Source organism: Phascolarctos cinereus, unplaced genomic scaffold (assembly GCF_003287225.1).
Source record: "Phascolarctos cinereus isolate Bilbo 61053 unplaced genomic scaffold, phaCin_HiC Scaffold_9;HRSCAF=440, whole genome shotgun sequence".
NCBI lineage: Eukaryota > Metazoa > Chordata > Mammalia > Diprotodontia > Phascolarctidae > Phascolarctos > Phascolarctos cinereus.
In genome coordinates, this window is record NW_027556402.1 from 22,685,044 (window position 1) to 22,707,118 (window position 22,075).

The 22,075-nt window shown below is 41.1% G+C and overlaps 1 protein-coding gene across 1 annotated transcript in view; it reads left to right on the forward strand.

The window, feature by feature from the left end:
* The window catches only part of FRAS1 (Fraser extracellular matrix complex subunit 1), a 479,438-nt gene that overhangs the window by 142,279 nt on the left and 315,084 nt on the right, over positions 1 to 22,075 (forward strand). The window contains 5 exon segments of the mRNA XM_020988371.2: positions 6,338 to 6,497; positions 7,666 to 7,799; positions 18,010 to 18,093; positions 20,685 to 20,786; positions 21,085 to 21,276. Of these exon segments, the coding sequence (XP_020844030.1) occupies positions 6,338 to 6,497; positions 7,666 to 7,799; positions 18,010 to 18,093; positions 20,685 to 20,786; positions 21,085 to 21,276 (672 nt within the window).

The following is a 22,075-nucleotide window of genomic DNA, read 5'->3' on the forward strand; positions in this document are numbered from 1 at the left end:
TACTCCCAGAATAGGCGTTGTCAAGTCAAGATGAGTCCTTCCTTGCATGAGCACCTTCTACAAGTCAGGTGGACACTTGAGCCACTTGGCTGGCTTCAGGGCCACTTGAGATTCTCTGGTGGTCTTGAGTGGGAGGATTGTTTCATGCCTGACTGACCCCCAGCCATCCCTCCAAATTAACTTTTGGACAGGTGCCCAATGGGAGGTAGGGAGGAAATGGCGCACCAGTGCCAAGCAGGTGATGGAGACAAGCCCCAGAGTGTTTGTTTAAAGAACTTTGGCAGGCTTTTCCCTGCTCCCTTGTGGAAGGCAGGGCCACAAGGGCCATTAATCCTCTTTTTCTCAGCGCTAATTTAATCCTAGCACCAGATAATATCGTGCCTGGGAAGATAGCTCTGAAAGTTTTGCCTAAAGAGAAAATGACAGGTGGTGATGGCCTCATCTGCTAGAATATAGGAATTTGGGTGTGGCCCATTCCCTCTGCCCTCCAGGGAGGTTAAAAGGCAATTGGATTTATATGTGTGAGGGAAGAAATGAATGTGAATTCTGTAGACTTTAATATGCACTCACCATTCATAGTTCCTCATTAGTATTCTTGATCTATAAGTTAAGAACTGTAGGGAGTCACACAAAAGAAAAGTTATTTTTCCTAACACCAGTAAGTGAGCAAAATGCTTTTATCTTTCCTTCAGATGTATGTTGAGAGCCAACTCAGCTCAGGCACTCTCTATAGAGATGAACATTCCTTAGGCCCGGTTGCTTTTATCCAGTGAAAACTTCTTTTTTATTTTTTCTTTTTTCGAGTGTGAACGGGTCCAAGATGGCACCAAAAATATCTTGTGTTCTTTGAATCATTGCTCTATTTATTATTTGCTAATTCCCTACCCATCCTCCACTCAAATCTACCTCTGCTATGCTAACTTTCACGAAGAATGAAATATAGTGCTTAATCAATTGTATTGGTTCTCAGAACACCACTGTGAGGGACTAGTGTGATCCTCTGAAGGGTAGGAGTTATCCTCATTGCATCAAGGTCACATGCATGTTTAATATCAGCGCCTGTAGGGGATCCATTTACCTTCTCTGAGCAGGCTCCCAAGCACCATCTTTGCCATAATTTTGACATTAAACAGTACCTTTCCTTGTTGGAATGTGCTCATTTCCCATAATTCTGAGGCATATCGTGTAGGGAGAACACTGTTTAGACTTCTGTCTCTTGAGTTCCCTTGTGATTGACAGTTAATTGCCAACCATTTGCCATTGTAATTAATTTTTATGATCTCTTTGGATGAAAGTTGGCATGAATTACAAATGGTTTACAAATGACTATGATTCCTTCTTGCAAGAAGACCTTAGCCCTTACTTCAATGAAGTGAAATGCCAAGATATTTGGAAGCAGTAGTCTCAAGTTTTTGGGAATTGCTGTACAGGAGGCATACCTTATCTGAGGTCATGAATTGGTTCTAGAAAAACACTACTTGTGGCCAACAGCAGTACTGGGCCAGTTAATGCCATAAAACTAATATGACACATACTGGCTCTGGAGCCCTGGATAGGTCTCTCTGTGCTCTAGGCAATTCTAAAGCTACAAGTTGCAAAGAAGGTGCCACCTTACCTTGGTAGAGGGAATTTCCTCACCCTAAGGCTTCCTATGTCAGGGTAATCAAAGGTCTAATTCCTAACCCTATTCCTATGAACACTGAAAAATTGAAGATGGAAAAAGGAAGAGATGATAACATAGGTTTCCAAATGCCCCCTTTCTCCCTGCTTATCCTATCCATGTTTTGTTATTACTTTTACCTTTTTCAAGTTGGGTTGTATTTCTCTCTTAAAATGTTTTATTCCCTCCACCCCTCACCCCCTTAGAATGTAACTCCTTGTAGGCAGGGGTTTTGTTTTTGTTTTATCTTTGAATCCTTAGTGCTAGGAAGGGCACAGTGTATTTTGTTTAGCAGCCTCTCAAAACAGTGCTTACTGAATGAAATTGAGTTACCATTTCTAAGACAGTTTAGCTAGTATAAATCAATTAGCACTATGATGAAGCCAAAAGGCATAGAAAAGGCATAGAAGCCAACAGACACTTGGTTTTCTTGCCAAGTGGAGAGATAGATGGTAGCCAAGGGCAACAGCTGTTTAAAATATAAATTCCCATGTAAAATCTTACCTTCATTCTTACAAGGCAGTTGAAATAACAGTTAGCAGACAAGGGGCGGCATAGTATATGTAGTGTTCGTGACCGTCAACTTCAAACTCCTACCGGCCTCTTCCTGCCTTCCCAGTCTTTGTACACCTTATTCCCCTGCACATATTCTTCAATCCAGGGACATTGACTTCCTTGTTGAACGTGGCGTTCCATCTCTAGACTCAAAGCATTTTCTTGGGCCATCCCATACGCTGGAAACTCTTTTCTTCCTCTTCCTAGAGTTCTTTAAATCTTAACTCAAATCCCACCTTCTGCAAGCTTTTTCTTGTCCTTCTTAATCTTAGTGCTTTCCTTTGGAGACTACCTCCAATTTGTCCTGTCTGTATCTTCTACATTCACAGTTGTTTGCCTGCTGTCAGAGCCTTGAGAGCAAGCACTGGTTTTTGCCTTTCATTGTATCCTCTGTGTTTAGTATAGTGCCTGGCTCTTGATAAATGCTAGTTGACTGCCTGACGATATTTGTCTGGTGATGCTTTGTAGCTGCGTATTATGGAATACTACAGGCTCAGAAAAATCCACATTGCCCATCCCCCATTGGACACCAAAGAGACACAGAATGAGTATCAGTGGGCATTAGCGTATTATCAAATAATAATCATATGCAAACTTGATTATAAAAGATGGTATCAAAGACTCATGTGGCTGGGAAAAGACTTGAAGAGGGGGAAGATGAGAGGAAGGGGCAAGTAGGGTTATGATTTCCACCCAAATATGAGACGAGCCAAAAAGAAGCCTAGAAGGAATATTAGAAAAGCGAGGACAACTTTGAAAGTTATTGATTCAGTTTATTATGTTCTTAAAAGGATATACATGATAGAGATTTGTAGTTTTATGCACAATATTCTTTTGTTCTATAATGTATATGGAAAAGGACATTTAAAAAAATTAACTCAAAAGAAAAAAAGAGAAAAGAGAAAACCCATACATTAAAAAAAAATCCCTGATGTGTGGGGTTACTGAGAGACAGCCTCCGTGTCCCATTGAGATGTATATTGTGTCTTATGACAGAAATAGTCATTGATCTCTGTCCATCCTGGCAGTCACTTTTTGGTTGACTGGGCATGCTGCTGTCCACCAATCACAGGGCACCCATGGTGATTGGCTGACGTTACTGTAGATTTACTCAGCAAACATTTTCTGATTGGATGAATTTATCACTTTTTACCAAGTGACATCCTGATTGCCTTTACAGCTGAATGCCCGTGACTTAAAGTTGGGATTTTGTTTTAGTGTATTAAAGTTCTTATTACCATATGCTGATTAGGGCCGAGTTATGAAATTGTCCCTGCCCCGTGCTGCAGGTTATTTTGTTATGGTGAGCTTTCAGATTTGGGTTTATTTAAGAACTGTGGCTTGCTATTAGATTTTCAAAGTGCTGTTTAAAATCTGAGAATTTTGTTTGTATCTGTATAGGACCAGAAAATGTCATTTTCTGGGAAATGTCTTTCATTAAAACTATCCATTATGAAATTCCTCTTTTAACCATTTTCCAAATTTTAAAGTTTATTTATAGCAGAAATCATTCTGCTAGGAGAGAAGCTGTCACTGAAACCTATCTCTAATCTTCCTGATTTATAATAAACTAAATTATTATAGACTTAGAAATAAAAGCAAGCTGTACATGATAGCATTTCATAGTTTCACATACAGTCTTCTTATTCTATAATGTCTATGGAAAAGCTCATTTGATTTTTTTCATTAAGTTATGATAAAAAAGAATAATATGATATAATAAAAATGTTATAATAAAAAGATAATATAGTATAATAAAAAAGAGATCACATGTGTTAAAAAGGAAAAGAACATGTAGTATAACTTAAAAGAAGGGCGTGATTCAGTCAGCTATTTATTAAGCACCTACTATGTGCCAGGCATTGTCCTTAGAGCTAGGAGTACAAATGTAAGCAGAAAGAAAAGTTGTCCTTGTCTTCTAATGGGGGAAAGAAGAATCCTGAAAAGAGCGGCAGAATGGGGAATAGAGAAGGAAGTAGAAAAAAGAGGGAAAGGAAAGGGGGTACTCATGTTTGGGTGTGGTAGAGAAGGGCTGAAGAATCAGGAGGACAGCTTATAGAAGAATGAAGGCACAGCTGGTCTTGGTGTCCCCCTTAAACTGGAGATTCAGGGAGGAGGCAGCTCACTGGAGGAAGAAGCCACAGGGATGGAAGGTATTTTCTCATGGTGAAGATGCTTGTGTGGCCTGGTAGAGAAAGCTTGGAGAGTCTGTTAGGAGGCGTGAACACATATGTAGTAAGTGCTCAGTTTGCTGAGTTTGAATTGTGTTTGCTGAGTTGAATGGAAGATAACTGGAATTTAAAACTATATCTACAATAATTATTGTGAGAGTCAAAATATGGACATAGAAAAATAATGAAGCTGAGTTGCTAGATATTAATTTAACAAGTATTTATTAAATACATATTGTCTTGTGTGCTCTGTTGTGTGGAGGTGGGGGAAATACTATATATCTCGGCCTCACCTCTGCCCAAGAGAAGATCTCAATTGAATAAAAGTGCTAGGATATGTACAAAAATAAGTAGACATCTGAGTGGATGAGAAGGCAACAGCTAAGGAAAAGTATCTGATGTGTCGATGCTTGCCTGTGTGGCCTGGAGCCAGTCATAGCAGCCTTGAGGACAGGGGTGGGGAAGCTGTGGCCTCCAGGCCACATGTGGCCTTCTAGATCCTCGAGTGCGGCCTTTTGACTGGACAGATTTGTTCTGTAAAATTTGGATTTGGTCAAAAGGCCACATCCACAGCCTGAAGGCCGCAGGTTCCTTGCCCTTGCTCCAGGAGGAATGTAGTGAGTGATCCAGGATGGGACACGTGGTGGCTCTCAGATCATGCTGGTAGTGGGTAGATTGTGAATCCCTAATGGCCTGCTAAATGTTTACAGTAAAACTTTAAAAAAATTAAAAAAAAATAACAGATGGCTCATATAGCGGGCTGTAGTTCACCCTCAGGCTTCATGTCGTAGTGTAAATGCTTTTTTTGTCTTAGAGAACTCTTCGATTTCTAATCCCCACCACCTTTTCTGAGTAACCCTGACTCGGTCACTTGGTAGATAAACGATAATAGCATTCCTTGTCTAGCTGTTTTGATTTCCTACCTGTTGGTAGCATAGGCTTTGAGGATTTGGTGTGCTATGGATTGAAAATATTTAATTTTATGTAAGTGAGCAGACTGAGTTTGCATTTTCCTCACGGCAAGATTTTCAGGAATGATACTTCTTTTGTTGTTTAGTCGTTTTCAGTTGTGTCTGATTCTTCATGACCCCATTTGGGGGTTTTCTTGGCAGAAATACTGGAGTGGTTTGCCATTTCCTTCTTCAGCTCATTTTACAGATGAGGAGACTGAGGCAAACAGGGTTAAGTGACTTGCACAGGGTCACACAGTTAGGAAGTGTCTGAGGCCAGATTTGAACTCATGAAATGATTCTTCTTGACTCCAGATCTGGCATTCTATCCACTGTGCCACCTACCTGCCCGATGATGCTCCTACCTGTACAGTATAGCTAACTTTTATATCATATTTTAGGATTTACAAAGTGCTTTATACATATTTGATCCTCACAACAACCCTGTAAAGTAGGGATTATCCCCATTTTACAGATAGAGACATTGAGTTTTGGAGAGGTTATATGACTTGCTCAGGTTCATACTTCTAGTAAATGTCAGAGGCAGGGTTTGAACTCAAGTCTTCTTGATTCTAAGTCCAGTGCACTTGCCCACTATGTCACTTAGCTTCTCCTAGAGGGAAAAGCTACCATAAAAGCAGGTACAGATCTTTATGTCAGGAGGGCTCAGCATTATAGAAAAACCATAGTTCTTGCATTGAGCAAGTGCTTATTAAATGTTAAAATTAACAGTACTGAATAAAAATTGAGAAAAGCAAAAAGGAAAGATGCTCATGAACTTGTTACTCACTATTAATTTTAATATCTGGTTTGGGAAGTCTCCCTTTTGATTTCTGAAGCAGAATATTGATTTCTCTAGTTCCGATGAGCAAGCTTAACTGACGCTTTTCCAAAGGAAGAAGTTGACGTTGAGCCATTAATTAATCCAGGGAGGGGCTCTGGTTGATTGGTTCACTGAAAATTTATGAGCTAAATTTTCTTTCTTTCTTCTTTTCATGCAGCATGGGACAGAATGGACAACCTCTCGATGCACCACGTGCTCTTGCAGTCAGGGAGAAGTTAGATGCAGCCGTAGGCCATGCCCGCATCTTTCATGTGGGCCCCAAGAGCTGGAATCCATCCCTGAAAATGCCTGCTGTCCAAAATGCGTGGGCCCTGGCAGTGAGTATCTCTTCGGGGAATATCATTAAGGAACATGAGTGGGATTAGTGAGCTTTGCTCTTCCTTGATTGTCTTGCCTTGTGATGAGTTTTCCTGACTCCCTGACTCATCCCTGGAACCGATGTGCAACTAAACTTTCCTTAAGTAATTCTCTTCCATTGTACTGGCTTCCTGAATATTCTCCTTTCATTGATAAGGAGGGTCAAAAGGCAGGTCTTGGGATAAGGCTCTGATGGCCATGGATGGCCCCAAATAAATCATGGGGGATGGTTCATAATACAGATCTCTTAACCTTCTCATCCCTAGCAGAATACGAGCTCTGGGAATTTTAAGTCAAACACCTGGATTTGTAGACACACTTGAGAAGTGAAGCCATTCTCCATACAGAAGGCTTTTTAGGCCATTAGTGCCTTGATTACACAACTTCTTTCCGCAAGACATACGTGACATAGGATGTGTGTCTTTCATTTACTTTTGCTTCCTCATTTGTTCCATAGAGGGATTAGCTCTACCAAAATGAGGTGTCCAGCGATGTAATGGGCAGAGGAGGGCTCAGGTCCACTTTTTGTGCTCCCATTCTCTCTTTGTTTCCTTTTAGGATGAAATTTTGGGGATATTCTCCACCCTCATGCCTCATAGACCCTTTAACCACTCAATTCCTGTTCTTTCTTTTTTTGAAAATAGACCTGACTTTTGAATCCACACGCATTTCCTTGAGACCACCCCAGGTCTGTTTTTCTGCTCCTTAGAAGAATCTTCAGCTCTTTGGCCCTCTCCCATGACCCTGGGAAGATACTCAGAAAATGGTGGAAGTACAGTTCTCCAATGCTGTCATTTCCAGTTCCACCCCCTGAAAATGATTGTCAGTTGATTTGGGTAGATGTACTCTGAACTCCAAAATGAAGGATGCTTCTGGAAATAATGGAGAGTTTTGAATTTTATCTTACTTTTTTTCAGATTCTTAGTGCTTCAGAAATGTTTTCCTTGGCCACATATAAGAGATTAATATTTTGGGAACATGAAGGGAATGGAGGAGGTAGGACATTGCTACAGGGCTACATTATCTGAACTGCAAACATTACAGAGAAAGGAAGGATTGCATGAATGAGGAGAATGTGGGGGAGGAGGTGGAATCATGCTTGTCAAACATGGCACTTGTGTCTTCTAGAGCCCTGCTCCTTTGATGGTCATTGGCTTCTGGATGGTGAAGAATGGCGGCCAGGCCAATGTTCTAAGTGTGTGTGCAGAAATGGGACTTCGCAGTGCTTCACTGCTCAATGTCAGCCGCTGCTCTGTGGCCAGGTAAGTGGGTGCCACATAACGGAGATGGAGTATTTTGAAGGAGTTTGTCTCATTTTAGAATGTTTGTGGGCCATGGAATGACTAGAAAAAAAAAGATATGAGGATTGTTCTTTTTAATGAAAACTATACTGTTGATAGGAAAAAAACAAAACCTTCTTATCTGGGACATTTCTTTTATCCTTAATAACTTCAAAAAATAGGTCTTGTGCTAGTTGTTACATACATCTTGTGCTAATTGTGACATCAGGAAACTGGGTCTTAGGAATCGTGGAATCGGAGAGCTAGAAGAGACATTAGAAACAATCTCATGCAGTTTCCTCATTTTACAGATGAGGAAAGTAGAGGCAAAAGTGACTTGCCAAAGGTCACACAGTTCATTTGTGGCAGAGCTAAGTCTTCTTTCTACCACCCAGGCATTTTTGTCTCCTGTAGGATGCTTATCTTGTTTGAGTAGATACGGAAACAGCCAATGAGTTGGTGAGATTGAGGAGCTCACAAAGATAATCTCGCAGTGTTGGGGGTGCTGTGTTCTAGTTGGCCCTGCTTCATTATAACTCATTGTTTTGCTTTAAGATACACTAATTGTTGAAAGATGTGGGAACAATTGTAAAGTGGGTAACTTTGTAGGTGATTTTATTTACATTTTTTAAACTTTGAAGGGAAAAGGAGGGAATAAGCATTTATCTAGTGCCTGCTGTATGCTAGGCAATGGGCCAAACCTTTTTTTTTTTAAACAAATATTTTCTCATTTAATCCTCGTAGCAACCCTACTAGGTAAGGTGCTATTGTTATACCTATTTTACAGTTGAGGAAACTGAGGCAAACCAAGGCTATGTGATTTGTCTAGAGTCACACAGCTAATAAGTCTCTGAGGCTGGATTTGAACTTACGTCTTCCTGACTTGAGGCTCAGAGCTCTATCCGTTGTGCCACCTACCTGCCTAGGAGGCCAAGAGATTGTTTAATGCTGGAAAAAGTTATCCCTTCCACATCACAGGGGTTTAGGAGCACAGTGCCCCTCATGATCTGGAAAATCTGTGTAAAATGTTTTGGCCCTCTCTTTGTACCAGAGAAGAAGTCTGAATTATCGTGATATTAAAAGGTAAGACTATCCATATATTTTATGCGTTTCTGAGTTTCTAAACTTTCTCTGTGTCATCTGCTGGCCATTGCATGTCCTTTGCAGCTTCTGTAAAACTCCCCCAAAATTCCCATTTAATTTCTTCTGCCAATTCACGATATATCAAAACCGCAGTGGGGAAAGTTGTGATGTACAAGGGATAATTGTATATTGTTTCCTGGTTCATAAGATCATAGAGTTGGAGTGAGTCCTCTAGCCTGACACCTTCATTTTGTAGATGAGAAAACAGCGTCTCAGGGAGGTAGTGATTTTCTTAAAGATGTGTAGGTGTAAACAACCTAGCTAATTTGAACTTGAATTCTTCTACTTCAAATCCAGTGATCTCTCTACTCCCAACCTCAAAGCATTTCTTAAGCACCTCCCATGTGCCAGACACTGAGGAACCTGTTGAGGATACAAGGAATGAGGTAATCCCAATGGAGTGAAACATGGCTGGTATTTCACAGTTGGTATTCCCTCCTCCCCTTTTGCAGCTTGGTGACCCTGGACAAGTCACTTAACCCTGTTTGCCTCAGTTTTCTCATCTGTAAAATGAGCTGGAGAAAAAAATGGCAAACTACTCCATTATCTTTGCCAAGAAAACCCCAAGTGGGGTCATGAAGAGTCACACAGGACTAATCGATTAAACAATAGCAACAAAAGGCGCCCCCCCCCCAAAAAAAAAGACCAAAACCTCTATAGCGTTTACAGACAGGAGAGAGCCAGCCCAGGAACTTGCCTAACATCTCAGCATATGTTGCTGTATTCTAAAGAAAGAGCTCAAAGCCATCATTCAGCTGATACAAAGCCCTTTTCTTTGTCAGATAACAACAAAATCAATTTGTGTTTTACAGAGTGACAATTAGGCAATATTTTCAAAGACAGACACAAGGCAATTAAATGAGATGCTAAATGCCAAATGGCAGGGGAGATGGATCTGTTGGAATGCCTGAATGGTGTTGTTTACACCCTGCCAGCTGGTCTATGGGCAACATCTCCTCGTTTCTTATGGAGTGGACCCAGCTGCAAAGTAATAGATGAGTCACTTGATGGGGGTGCTCATTGTCCTTTATAGTACGCCTTCGGTTCTTTGCACGGTTGTTCCCCATTTATGCTGATTAAACACATTCCAGACTAAAGGCCAAGGTTTCAAACTGTTTGATGTAAGCAAGTTGCCACGGGGGGGGGGGGGGGAGGGAGAGAGAGAGAGAGAGAGAGAGAGAGAGAGAGAGAGAGAGAGAGAGAGAGAGAGAGAGAGAGAGAGAGAGAGAGTGAGAGTGAGTCAGGGAATCCCTGATTCCAACATTTTACTTTGAGTTTTGTAACACTTAACTAACTTCTCATCAGGACACCAGGTGTTGAGACAACTGAGAGCAGCACTATGTTATTAATTTCATTAATTCATTTATGTATCTGTCTGTCTGTCTATCTATCTTTGTCTGTCTATCTGTTTCTATTAAATATATACCTATGTATCTACTTACCTGCCTTTATCTCTTGATCCATCTGTCCATTCATCCATCCATCCCATCCATCCATCCATCCATCCATCCATCCATTCATTCTATCCACCCATCCATCCCATCCATCCCATCCATTCCATCCCATCCATCCCATCCATCCATCCTTCCATCCATCCCATCTATCCATCCATCCATTCCATCCATCCATCCATTCATCCATCCCATCTATTCCATCCATCTATTCCATCTATCCATTCCTATCCATTCCTTCCATCTATCCCATCCATCCATGCATGCATCCATTCATTCATTCCATCCATCCATCCTTCCATCCATCCATCCATCCCATCCACTCCATCCCTCCATCCATTCCAACTGTTCCATCCATCCATCCATTCCATCCATCCATCCCATCCATCCATTCATTCCATCCATCCCATCCATTCCATCCATCCATCCATTCATCCATCCCATCTATTCCATCCATCCATTCCAGCTATTCCTTCCTTCCATCCATCCATCCCATCCATCCTTCTATTTATTTTTCTGAGACCAGTTCTCCCATTTTGCCCATTCTGAAAGCACATTGGCCACGGATGGATCCAACCCCACTGCTGATCAACGTGGACATTTGAGCTGCTCTATTTCTAATCTGGCAAGGTTTGCCTTCCTTAGACAGCCTGGTTTCTCTGCCCCTTGGGGCTCACCATGTTAGTGCCAGGCCTGGTGCAGATATCTGACTGGTTTTTGCCTGACCGTAGCTCAGAACTCTCATACTCGAACAGTCCACCAGCCTCAACTTCCCCAGTAGCAGAGAGTACAGGCCCGTTTCCCAATTCAACTAATATTAAGTCTGATTTCAGTAGACTGATGACGAGGCACGCCTCCTGCCTTAAGTGAGAGATGGTAACCCAGAAGTACAGAAAAAGATGCAGATTTTAGGTTATGGCCATTGTGTTGATTTGTTTTGTTTGATTATGCTTATCTGTTAAAGTGAGTACTAATGTTTTGGTGCATGGGATGAATTACTGGGGAGTGACAGAGATAATGAAAGACAGAAAAGAGAAATAATAATAAAAATAAAACACTAAAAATTATGCAAGTTCAGAATGGGACTCAGATAAACGAGGCAGTTTTGTTCTTACCTTGTTAATTTTAATTATACTTAAGGGAAAAAAAAGCAAACCCTAAGAGGAGTTGATGGTTTTCTATAAAATCTGTTTTGTTCTTTTTATATTAAAGTGTCTAACTTTATCAATGATTAAATTCATAATAAAAATAAAAACTAAAAAAGTCTCTTGTGTGCAAGGCAGCTTGGTATATTAGAGTCAGGTCCTGTTGCTGACACTTATTGACTGTGTGACCCTGGGAAGATCACTTGACCTCTTAGATAACTCTCCAAGACTGCTTTATAGAACTATTGCTGATCTTCATTGATAGGAGCTCCCTATGCCATTGAAATCACAGATCCAGGCCAAAATTAACCAACCAACCAGGGCTAGGCAGTGTGCTAGGTCATGGGTGTAAAAAACTAAAAGTAAACTAGCAGCTGCCCTCAGGGAGCTTGCAATCCATTGGGCGGGAGAGGCACCATATATGTCCTCCAAGCCTTTGAAGCTTGGATGTGAAAATGGTTGGAATTTTCTTTCCACTGGCCCAGCCTATAGAACCTTGGTCTTGTTCTGTGCCAGCCTCACAGTAGAACACATTCAGGTGGAAGAAGAAGGCAATAATCATAATAATGAAAGGATTTAAAGTGTTTTAGTGTTAAATGTGAAGGGCTGACTAGAAAAATGATGCAACCATATTGTAGACTTCTGACTTTCCTCGTTCTCCATTTTGTCCCATGCTCTTCTCTTCCCTCTTCTGAATGATGTAAAGTCTTGAGTGAAATTTGACCCTCTAGAGGTTAAGCTCTGTAACTGGGAGTTTTGAACTTAAAAGTGTTTTTATAGGATAATAGATTTAGAGTTGGAAAGGACCTCAGAAACTACCTGGTCCAATCCCCTCATTTTACAGATCAGTAAACTGAGGCCCAGGGATGTGACATGATTTGTTCAGGGTCTTAGACTTGGCCTCAGGTCCTCTGATTCTTGCTTATTTCTTTTAATAGCTTTTGCTGGGTTAGAGTAAATAAAGATTTCACCTGTGGCAACCAACGCTATCCTTAAGTGAATAAAGAAATGAAAATAAGATTTGCTCTGGCTCATCCACCCTGCATGGAGTTCTCTCCCTGGAGGGGTTTCTGCTACTCTGGGCTGATTCTGTGCAGGCCAACATTGGTGTATACTGAGAGCAATTCTGTGGCTGGGGCAGTGATTCAGGGCTTTGACCTAATATAACGTAGAGCTCATGTGACTTACCTTTTTCCTATTGTTAGGGCAACTAGGTGACTTGGTGGATAGACTGCTGTACCTTGAGTCAGGAAGACCTAAGTCAATTTCAGCCTCAGAGACTTACTCAGTGTTCTGGACAAGTCGTTTCACTGCTGACTGCCTCAGTTTTCTCATCTGAAATGGGGGTAATAATAGCACTTACCTTACAGGGTTATTGTGAGAATCAAATGAGATAATATTTGTAAAAAAAAAAACATGGTAGGCACTCTATAAATGCTAGCTTAGTATTATTATTCTGTGGTTACGGTGAAGATCAGACTAGAAATATCTAGGTATACATATTTTTTTAATCAAAATACAACATGCTAAAAGATGTTCTCATCCTTCCTATGTCTTAACACACTGTACAATGTACCCTGAAGCTAAAAACCTCCAATGTTATTAGAAATAATAATATTTATGATGATGATGATGATGATGATAATGATCCCATTTTGCATATGGAAATATTGAAAAACCAAGCAAGTTGTCCCAAAGGCAGAACACAGTCTTAACTGCTGTGGCTCAAACTTCTGAAGTCCATCTTAGCTGGATAATAAGTAATTCATCCAGTTGGGTTCATGGACTTCTGGGTCAAAGTCCTGTTTTAAAAATTTATGAACTTCTGTGTTGATGCAGTGTTAAAAATATGTCCACCATGATACATGAAGAATCCCACTTCTTCTGAGATGAGAAAGGAAGCCCTTTCCTCCTGAGGAATGGGCTCCTCAGTATCTAAGCTTATGTATCCTTTATGCTGTCCTCCTTCCCCACCCGCCTTTTAAAGTATTGTCTGTCTTCCCAGAGCTCCTGAAAGTGCCAGGAGTAAGGAAAGGTGGGAACTGGTCTATCTGATCTGCCAGATCCAGAAAGCTTTTGTCTGAAAAATTCCCCTAATGATCAAAGAGGCAAATGATTAGATGCCAGGTCAGGAAAGAATTGGGCAGGTTTGGGTATTAACAGATAACACCTACCTCTTGGCCTTGGTTCATTCCTTGGCGTTCGTACGCGTGTTTGCTATCCTGTGGACTTGCACCAAGTGATTTGTAAAGATTGCTCTAAATGAAACAGGGAGCTTAGCGGGGTCTTGCTTCTGAGATGAAGTTACCTCCCCCAACTCATTGATGAGGTAAAACAGGAGTGTTCCTGGGTCAGAGTGGCTTTGGACAAAGAGAGATCATTTACCCTTGCTTGGCAAATAGATTACGAAAACAATTTATGTGCAGAAACCTCAGTCTTATTTGAAAACCCTTTTAGAATTCCTCCATGGTTTGCTGATACTATTATTCAGCTCCTAGCTGTGCCTGCCTCTTTCTCTTACTCATCATATTTCTAGGTTAAGCGTCTTCCCCACTCCCAATGTAAGGAAGCCAAATTTATTTATTTATTTACATTATCTATCTATCTATCTATCTATCTATCTATCTATCTATCTATCTATCTATCTACTATCTATCTACCTATCTGTCTATCATCTATCTATCTATCTATAGTTTATTTAGTGCTTTATTTTTCCTCTGTTACATGGAAAAACAATTTTTAACAAGGAATCCAAATTTAAAGGAATGCTAAGCAGAGGCTGGGTAATAGACATTTCTATAAGGCTCAATGAATTTGTCATCCCATTAAAATCCAACTGAAGGGTACTATTCACAGCTTTCTCTGTGCATCCTGCTCCAATTTCCATGACTCTACTAAAATGTCCTCCCCACCTTCCTCCACTCTCTACAGGTTGAAATCCATCCTTTCCTCCATGGCCCAATGCATGCTCTTCAATAAAACTCAACACATGTGCCCAAAACAGATAGTAGCTATGTGATATTTTAGGAAGGGGCCACTAGCCGATTGGGGATCAGGAAAGGACTAGGAGGGTGTGGTGGCTGAGCTGTGCTTACATGACTCCCAGATTAATCCTGCCAGCTCCATTCTTTCCTGAGTTTCAGGAGACATTTCAAATTTTGAATGTGTAGGAGACACCTCAAACTCAGCGTGCCTAAAAATGAACTGATTTTTCTCCCCCTAAACCCTGCTCTCTTCCAAGTTTCCCTAGTTCTGGCAAAGGCCCAGTCATCCTTCTAACTGTCTCAGGTTTGTGATCTGGGCAATAACTCTGACGTACCACTCACTACGTACGAAGTCAGTGCCCACATCTTGCCTTTGTGTCTCTTGTGTGAAACTCCCTTCCACTCCCACAACTGCCTTTTTAATTCAGTCCTGTTACCCCTCACCTAGACCATCACAAGTGGTCTCTTTGGCTGAAGTCCCTCCGCCCTCTTCTGCACATGGATTACTGCCAAAGTAATTTTCCATAAGCACGTGTCTCCCCTTCTCAACCAATTCCACTGGGTCCCTATTGCCTCTAGGATAAAATATAAACTCCATTGGTTACCTTTTAAAACATTTTCACAACTTTGTCCTAACCTACCATTTTAGCCTCACTGGACATTACTTCTCCTTCCCACTTCAGAACTCTGGGAATCAGCCTTCTGTCTGTTAGTCAAAAACAAACAAAAAACCCCAAAACACTTCAATTACCAATTCCTGTTTCTGTGACTGTCTACTCCCATGGGGTCCCCATGTTCCTTTTTTCTTTTTTTGGCAGTTGGGGTTGAGTGATTTGCCCAGGGTCACACAGCTGGTAAGCCCATGTTCCTTTAAGATGCAGCTCAGGCACCATCTTCTGCATGAAGCCTTTAATTCATGATCTCCCCTCCCCGACTACTACTGCGCTGTCTCCCAAACTACCTTGTGTTTAACTACTTTATCCATTTGTATTTATTCACTTTATGTTTATGATGTAAATATTTTTACAGGTATTTATCATCTCCTCCAATAGAATGTCAGCTCTTTGTGGCTAAGAATTCCCTAGTTTTCTTTCTACTTGTGTCCTCAGGGCCCAGCATAGTGCCTGGCACCGAGCAAGGGTTTAATAAATACTTGTTGGTTGACTGTAAGTAGGGAGTGCATTCCAGGTGTGGGAGACAGCCCAGGAAAAGGCAAAGAGATATCACTGTCTTCCCACTAGAGTTCCACTGAGACAGCTTTCTTTCCGATGTACTTTTGAAAGAAAATCCCCAGGCTTCTCCCCAGCTGTGGGACCTCTTTCCAACTCTGTGACTACTCTGATTATAGAGCTGTTTCTTTTTTCCCTCCCAGATGAGTTCCTTGTGTCTTCATCACCATAAAGCTCATCCTTTTAAAAATTTCTTTCCTTTTGTTTCTAAATATTTATCTTGAGAGAATTTTCTGGACACACTTCTTCTGATTGACTATCAGGGTCGAGGTCCCCTCCTCCCTTGTTTTGGGGCGTGGTACCTATTTGTAGGAAGATAGTATCAGGTGGGGGATTGGGAGTGATGGGAGGCAGGGGCTGTATTATCTAAGTCTGCTATGATAGTGTCTCTGTCTCTATCTCTGTTTAAAGAAGAGCTATGTTGGGGTTGAAAGAGAGGCATAGAGAAAGGACGTTTCAGCTCTTTGCTCCTGGCTTTCCTACCTCTGTAGTGGTAAAAGACATTAAATGAAGAAGTTATATCTCTGTGGAAATTGCATATAAGTCCCCACAGATGGTGTGAAACCACATGACTTCTTCTAATCAGAAAAGGGAGGCATCTTTTATACTCTTAAAAAAGTAGATGCTTTGCCCTCCCCATCTCCTCTGAAAATACAACAAACCGGGAACCTCCACTTAAGCACAATGCCTGGCACTAGTAGATGCTTAATAAATGCTTATTGATTGAACTTAACTAAGTAACAGCCCTATTAGGTGTTGTTGAATTTAAGTATGACACCATTTTTTTTGTCTTTTCGTGGTTTCTCCTAGCAACTGTATTAGCAACCTAATTCCTGAGAGCTTACTTCTTAAAGTATGTGTATTCCTGCGATTTAAAGTGATTTAGATATAGTCTTTTGACCTGATTTTCAGCCTCCTTCCCCCGCTCATAACCAAAGCTTACTTTTGTGGTTGATTTATAAATGCCTGAGGGACCACCCCCCAAATTCACACATGGATATGTACACTTCGAGAAAAAGGCCAGGGAAAACTGGAGTAACCCAATTAAGGAGCTACATTCCCATTCCTGGGCTCACCAGTAAATCTCATGAGAGCTGGTGGTGTTCTGAAGTTAGCGAAGACAAGAACGTGGGACTTGAGTGGTCTTCAGACCACTTTTATAAATGTAGGTGACCCTTAATAATACCCTTTGCTCATTTTAATTTTTTTCTTTGTTTATTTTCAATTCTGGAACAAAACAAGCATTCTATAACACAGTACCATAAAAAAGATGATTGTACACAAAACTGTATCACTAGTTATTCCTCCAGGTAAACAAGTGATGACGTAAACTTCTTTTTTTCCCCTTTTTTCTTCTCTCCCCTCCCTCCCCCACCTTACAGATGGCTACCATTAGACACAAATAGGTACATATATGTAAAATTGTTCTGTACTTCTATTTAACAGATAATGTCTTTCTTCATATGTCCTTTATTTTTAATTTGGGTATTTTTAATAGTGAGAATGACTTGGTTACTCAAAGTTGTTCTTAAAACAGTATCGGTATTACTGTATACAATGTTCTCTTGGTTCTGTTCACTTTGCTCTTTATCATTTCATTGAAGTCTTTCCATCTTTCTAAGATCATCTTTAAAATGAAAGGATTGGCCCAGTGGCCTCTGAGCTCCTAACTTACAGCTCAAGAGATATGATTCTGAGATCCTATATCTTTGATAGTAATTGTTTCTATAAAAGCTTAGGGTAATGGGGCAGCTAGGTGGTGCAGTGGATGGAATTCTGGGCCTGGAGTCAGGGAAACTCATCTTCATGAGTTCAAATCTGGCCTCAGATTCTTCCTAGCTGTGTGACCCTAGGCAAGTCACTTAACCCTTTTTGCCTCAGTTTCCTCATATGTAAAACGAGCTAGAGAAGGAAATGGCAACCCTGTCCAGTATCTTTGCCAAGAAAACCCCATATGGGGTCACAAAGAGTTGGAAACAACTGAAACCACTGAACAGCAAAAAATGGATAAATGCCGAGAATAATTTATTTTTAAAAGGATGCTTAAGTATATACAATCAGGCTGACTGTGAATTAAATGAAAGAAAAGATGGTTTTTGCCTTCTTTGTAAGTCCCCCTTCCTCCATTTTGCACAATGCTTGGCATGTAGTCGGTCCTCAGTAAAGGCTTGTTGACTGGACTGAGGATTTTGTTAGTGTCTGACTTCTCCTTTCCCTGTTTCCCCATCTTGGGTGTTCAGGATGAAGAGGTGGCTCGCCTCCCTGGGAAATGCTGCCCGCAGTGTCTTCCAAGATCTTGCTCTTCGGCTGGGAAAGTGTACCAGGTAATCAGTCTTGGATATACCTGCCAAGGTGGCTTGACATGTATTCTGACACTCTCCCTGTGAACCTTCTCTGACCCTCTCACATCCCTCCTGGCTGACTTTTTGCCCGAATTAATAACTCCTACAGAAGCAGCTTCTCCCCCCACCCCCAAATGGAGACTTTTATGGGGAAAAAAATGCAGGGGATTAGAAATGTAAAGGAATGTTCTGGCGTGTGGCCCCTGGTTCTGTGCACTAGTAGATGAAATATTTATTACTCATGCATTTTGAATCAGGAAATAAGATATTACTGGTGATAGCCACCTTATGAACCAATTTCCTCCTATCTGAGACTTGGGCTAAATATATATGCCCATGTATGTATGCTTCTCCCTATCTATACATGTGTGTGTGTGTGTGTGTGTGTGTGTGTGTGTGTGTGTGTGTGTGTGTGTGTGTGTAAAGGTAAGGGGACAGCTGGATGGCACAGTGAATAGAGGTTGGGCTTGGAGTCAAGAAGACTCATTTTCTTGAGTTCAAATCTGGCCTCAGACACTTCCTAGCTGGGTGACTCTGGGCAAGTCACTTAACTCTGTTTGCCTCAGTTTCCTCATCTGTAAAATGAACTAGAGAAGGAAAGGCAAACCACTCTAGTTTCTTTGCTAAGAAAACCCCAAATGGAATCACAAAGAGTCAGACACAACTGAAAACTATTGAACAGCAAAATGTGAAGATAAATATTTACATACAGGCACATGTCTTTCCATATATGCATCAACATTACCTAAAGGCCCTATTGCACCAGTAGTGGAAGTATGTGGAGAAGTAGGGGGTGTAGTTCTTCTTTCTATCCCAGTACCTTGTACACAGTAGTTTTTCATAAAATTTTGGTTGAGTGAATTGAATTAATGAAGGTGTATTCTTTCCCTTGAGTGTCTAGCTGACTGGGAAGTGATAAATTTATTTAAATAAATTAACAAACCAGCAGTTTTCTTTTGGCTGATACCAGCAGTAGACTAAGAGCTGGACCAGTGAAGCCCATTGGGAATTGCTTTTTAAAGGGACACTTTCAGAAATGCCTTTGCTTTGGATGGAGGTAAAGTGTTTTGAGGATGGCTGCTAGGATGCCATCTTCATTCCTTTAAAATTCCCTTTGAACATTTGTTTACTGTCATTCTAGAAGCCGATGTTGCCTGGACTAACTGGTGTCCAGGAGTGGGTTCATTAAAATTTTATTAAGCAAATATATTTGAGGCGACTGTGGTGTAATGAGCTGGCCTTGGGGCTGGAAAGACCTCTCGCACATCCTGACTGTGTGACCCTGTGACAATCACTTAACCTCTCCTTGACCTAGGTGTTTCCTTAAGACTTTAAGTTTCAGAGAAGTGGCTGATTTCCATTGGTAGAGGGAGTTCCCTATTCTAATGCAGTCACACCTCCCTCTCATTTATTCTCCATATTAATGAAAGAGAGTAAAATTCCTGCCCCCAAACACTATTTTATCAGTTTGGGATATCATGCCTCCAGTGTTTCTCTGTACTATTTAACATTTCTAGCAAGTCTTGTGTGGCTTTGCAGAGGGATTTTGAGTGAGATCTGCGGCACTCATGATAAGCTATGTTCCCATAATTCTTCCATGTAGGACAGTCTGTTCTCACCCAAACAGCTTATTTTATAGTCACCTTTCTTCCATCAAAATGTGGTCGGTCATCTGGAGAGATGAGCTGCGGGTGCAGCCCTTCTATGTCACTTATGTCGCCTTGGATATTTGGAAGGAGTTTTTGCTGAGTTTTGTCACTTCAGGGATGTGAAAGGAAAACAGGCCCAGTGACATTTTCTTGCGAATCTGCATCACTTGACGCTGTGTCTCCAGCTATCTGTCTGTCTATATCTATGTAAATATTATGTATACATCTATATCTGTCACCTATATCTGTGTATCTTTCTGATCTATATGTATGTCTATCATCTGTATCCACGTCACCTATATCCATGTATGTAACTATGTATATCTATTATCTATATTATCTCTTTATCATCCCTCTCTCTTCTTATCATCTTGTCTGTATCTATGTAGAAATCTATCTCTTCCTATTTATCTATCATCTATATCTACTCATTTATCCACCTGTATCTGTCTACGTATCTTATCTTCTATGTATCTATCTCTATGTCTATCAGTCTATCAACCCATAGATATACATATAGGCACAATATATGTGTGTGTGCACATAAATGTTAATTGATTTTTCCATCACCTTAATTTCTCGCTTGCCCTGTGAGATGTTCCTTATAACAAAGAATGTTAATCAAAGAGGAGAAAAAACAGTTTTGCAAAACTATTTAGCATATCAGCTGAGTCCAACGAAATATGCAGGTTCTGTACCCATAGGTCCCCACTTTTGCCAAGAAGGGAGGGAGAGGTGCATTTTCTCATTTTTTCCCTTCCTGGGTCTCTCAATATCAAGGTATATTTAGGTAAAGGATGTTTTCTGCTTTTGCTCCTCAGGGAGGGTGCCTTCCTCTCTACCGGCCAACCCACTGTCCTCTTGGGTTCCCTTCCCCCATTTTGATGTTTAGCCAATGGTTTTCTGGTTGCTTCTTTCACACAGCATGGTGAGCAGTGGACTGAAAATGCTTGTACTACGTGTGTATGTGACAGAGGAGAGCCCAGATGCCACAAACAAGTGTGTCCTCCACTCACCTGTGAAAAGGTATTTGGGGGAGTACAGTTTTACCCTGATTAATGTTATTAATTTAAAGGATGCTAGTACATAACCAATATAGTCTACAAAGGAGTCAAGAATATCCTTTCTCATCATTTGATGCAGATGTATTTACCAGAGACGAAGAGAAGGTTGCTTGGGTCAGTTGAACTGGAAACAGGAAATGAATATCTTACAATTGTGGTACCTTACAACATTTTGACAGTGTTGATGATTTTGATTCTTCACCCACTCCGCCATTTCTTGACTGGAGAGTCTCAGCTGTGTTCCCTTTCTTTTACTCTAGGGTCAGAACAAAGTCCACCATCCCAGGGAGTGCTGTGATAAATGCGTGGCATCTACAGGAAACTGCTTGTATAATGGGATTCTTAGGTATCACGATGAAATGTGGAAGGACTCTGCTTGTGAATTTTGCACATGTGATCAAGGTCAGGTGACTTGCCACATTGGAGAATGTGCCAGCGTGAAGTGTACCCAGGTGAGAAACTAAGGTCTTTTCCTTTGGGAATGTAAGTGACCTTTACAGATAGTAAAGGTAGCTATTTATCTGGGATGGGTTGAGTAGCGTTCATTTGTAGGCAAGGGAGATGGACTTGTTAAACCTTTAAGGTCCCGTCTAGTCCAAGGAATCAATCACTGACATACAGACCAGGCTATTCATCACTTGTAGGCCCAGGATTGTGATGAGCTCATGGAGAATCTGGTTAGATGGGAAACCTGGACAAAATGTAAGACAGGGTGGGGTGATGCTGAATGGTGACCAGTCAGGCAAAGTAGCCAGATGTCATTGCAGGTGGCTTGTCCAGATGCATAAGTATGCCAGGCTCTGGTCCTGTCAATATCTTACTAGCAGCACCAATAGAAAGGAGCCCTAGCAACATGGCGGCAAAGAAGGAACAATCTTACAAATAATTAATTACATTGACTTCTGCTGTTTGCAGTCTCCAGAAACTCCTAACAAAGTAAGTTAGGTTTAAAAAGAGCCAGACCACAGTGGGACTTCTACCTCCCTTGTGTTCCCCATTGTGTTTCATCCAGTCCAGGTTGAGATAGACCTCTAGATGAGAGAAGGGAAAGACTGTAAAAAAATGCTGTGTTCTTCCTAGTGGCCAGCAGGTCCCAGCAAGCCAACATGTTTCATGTCCCCATGGGAAGTACTATGACAAGACTGCCAGCCATAAGGTGTCTATGTCCTGGAATGTCAGATCAGCATTTTGTCTCTGTGCTGGCTTTTTTTTATAAGCAAAGTTCTTGGGTACTTACCCAACCCACAACAT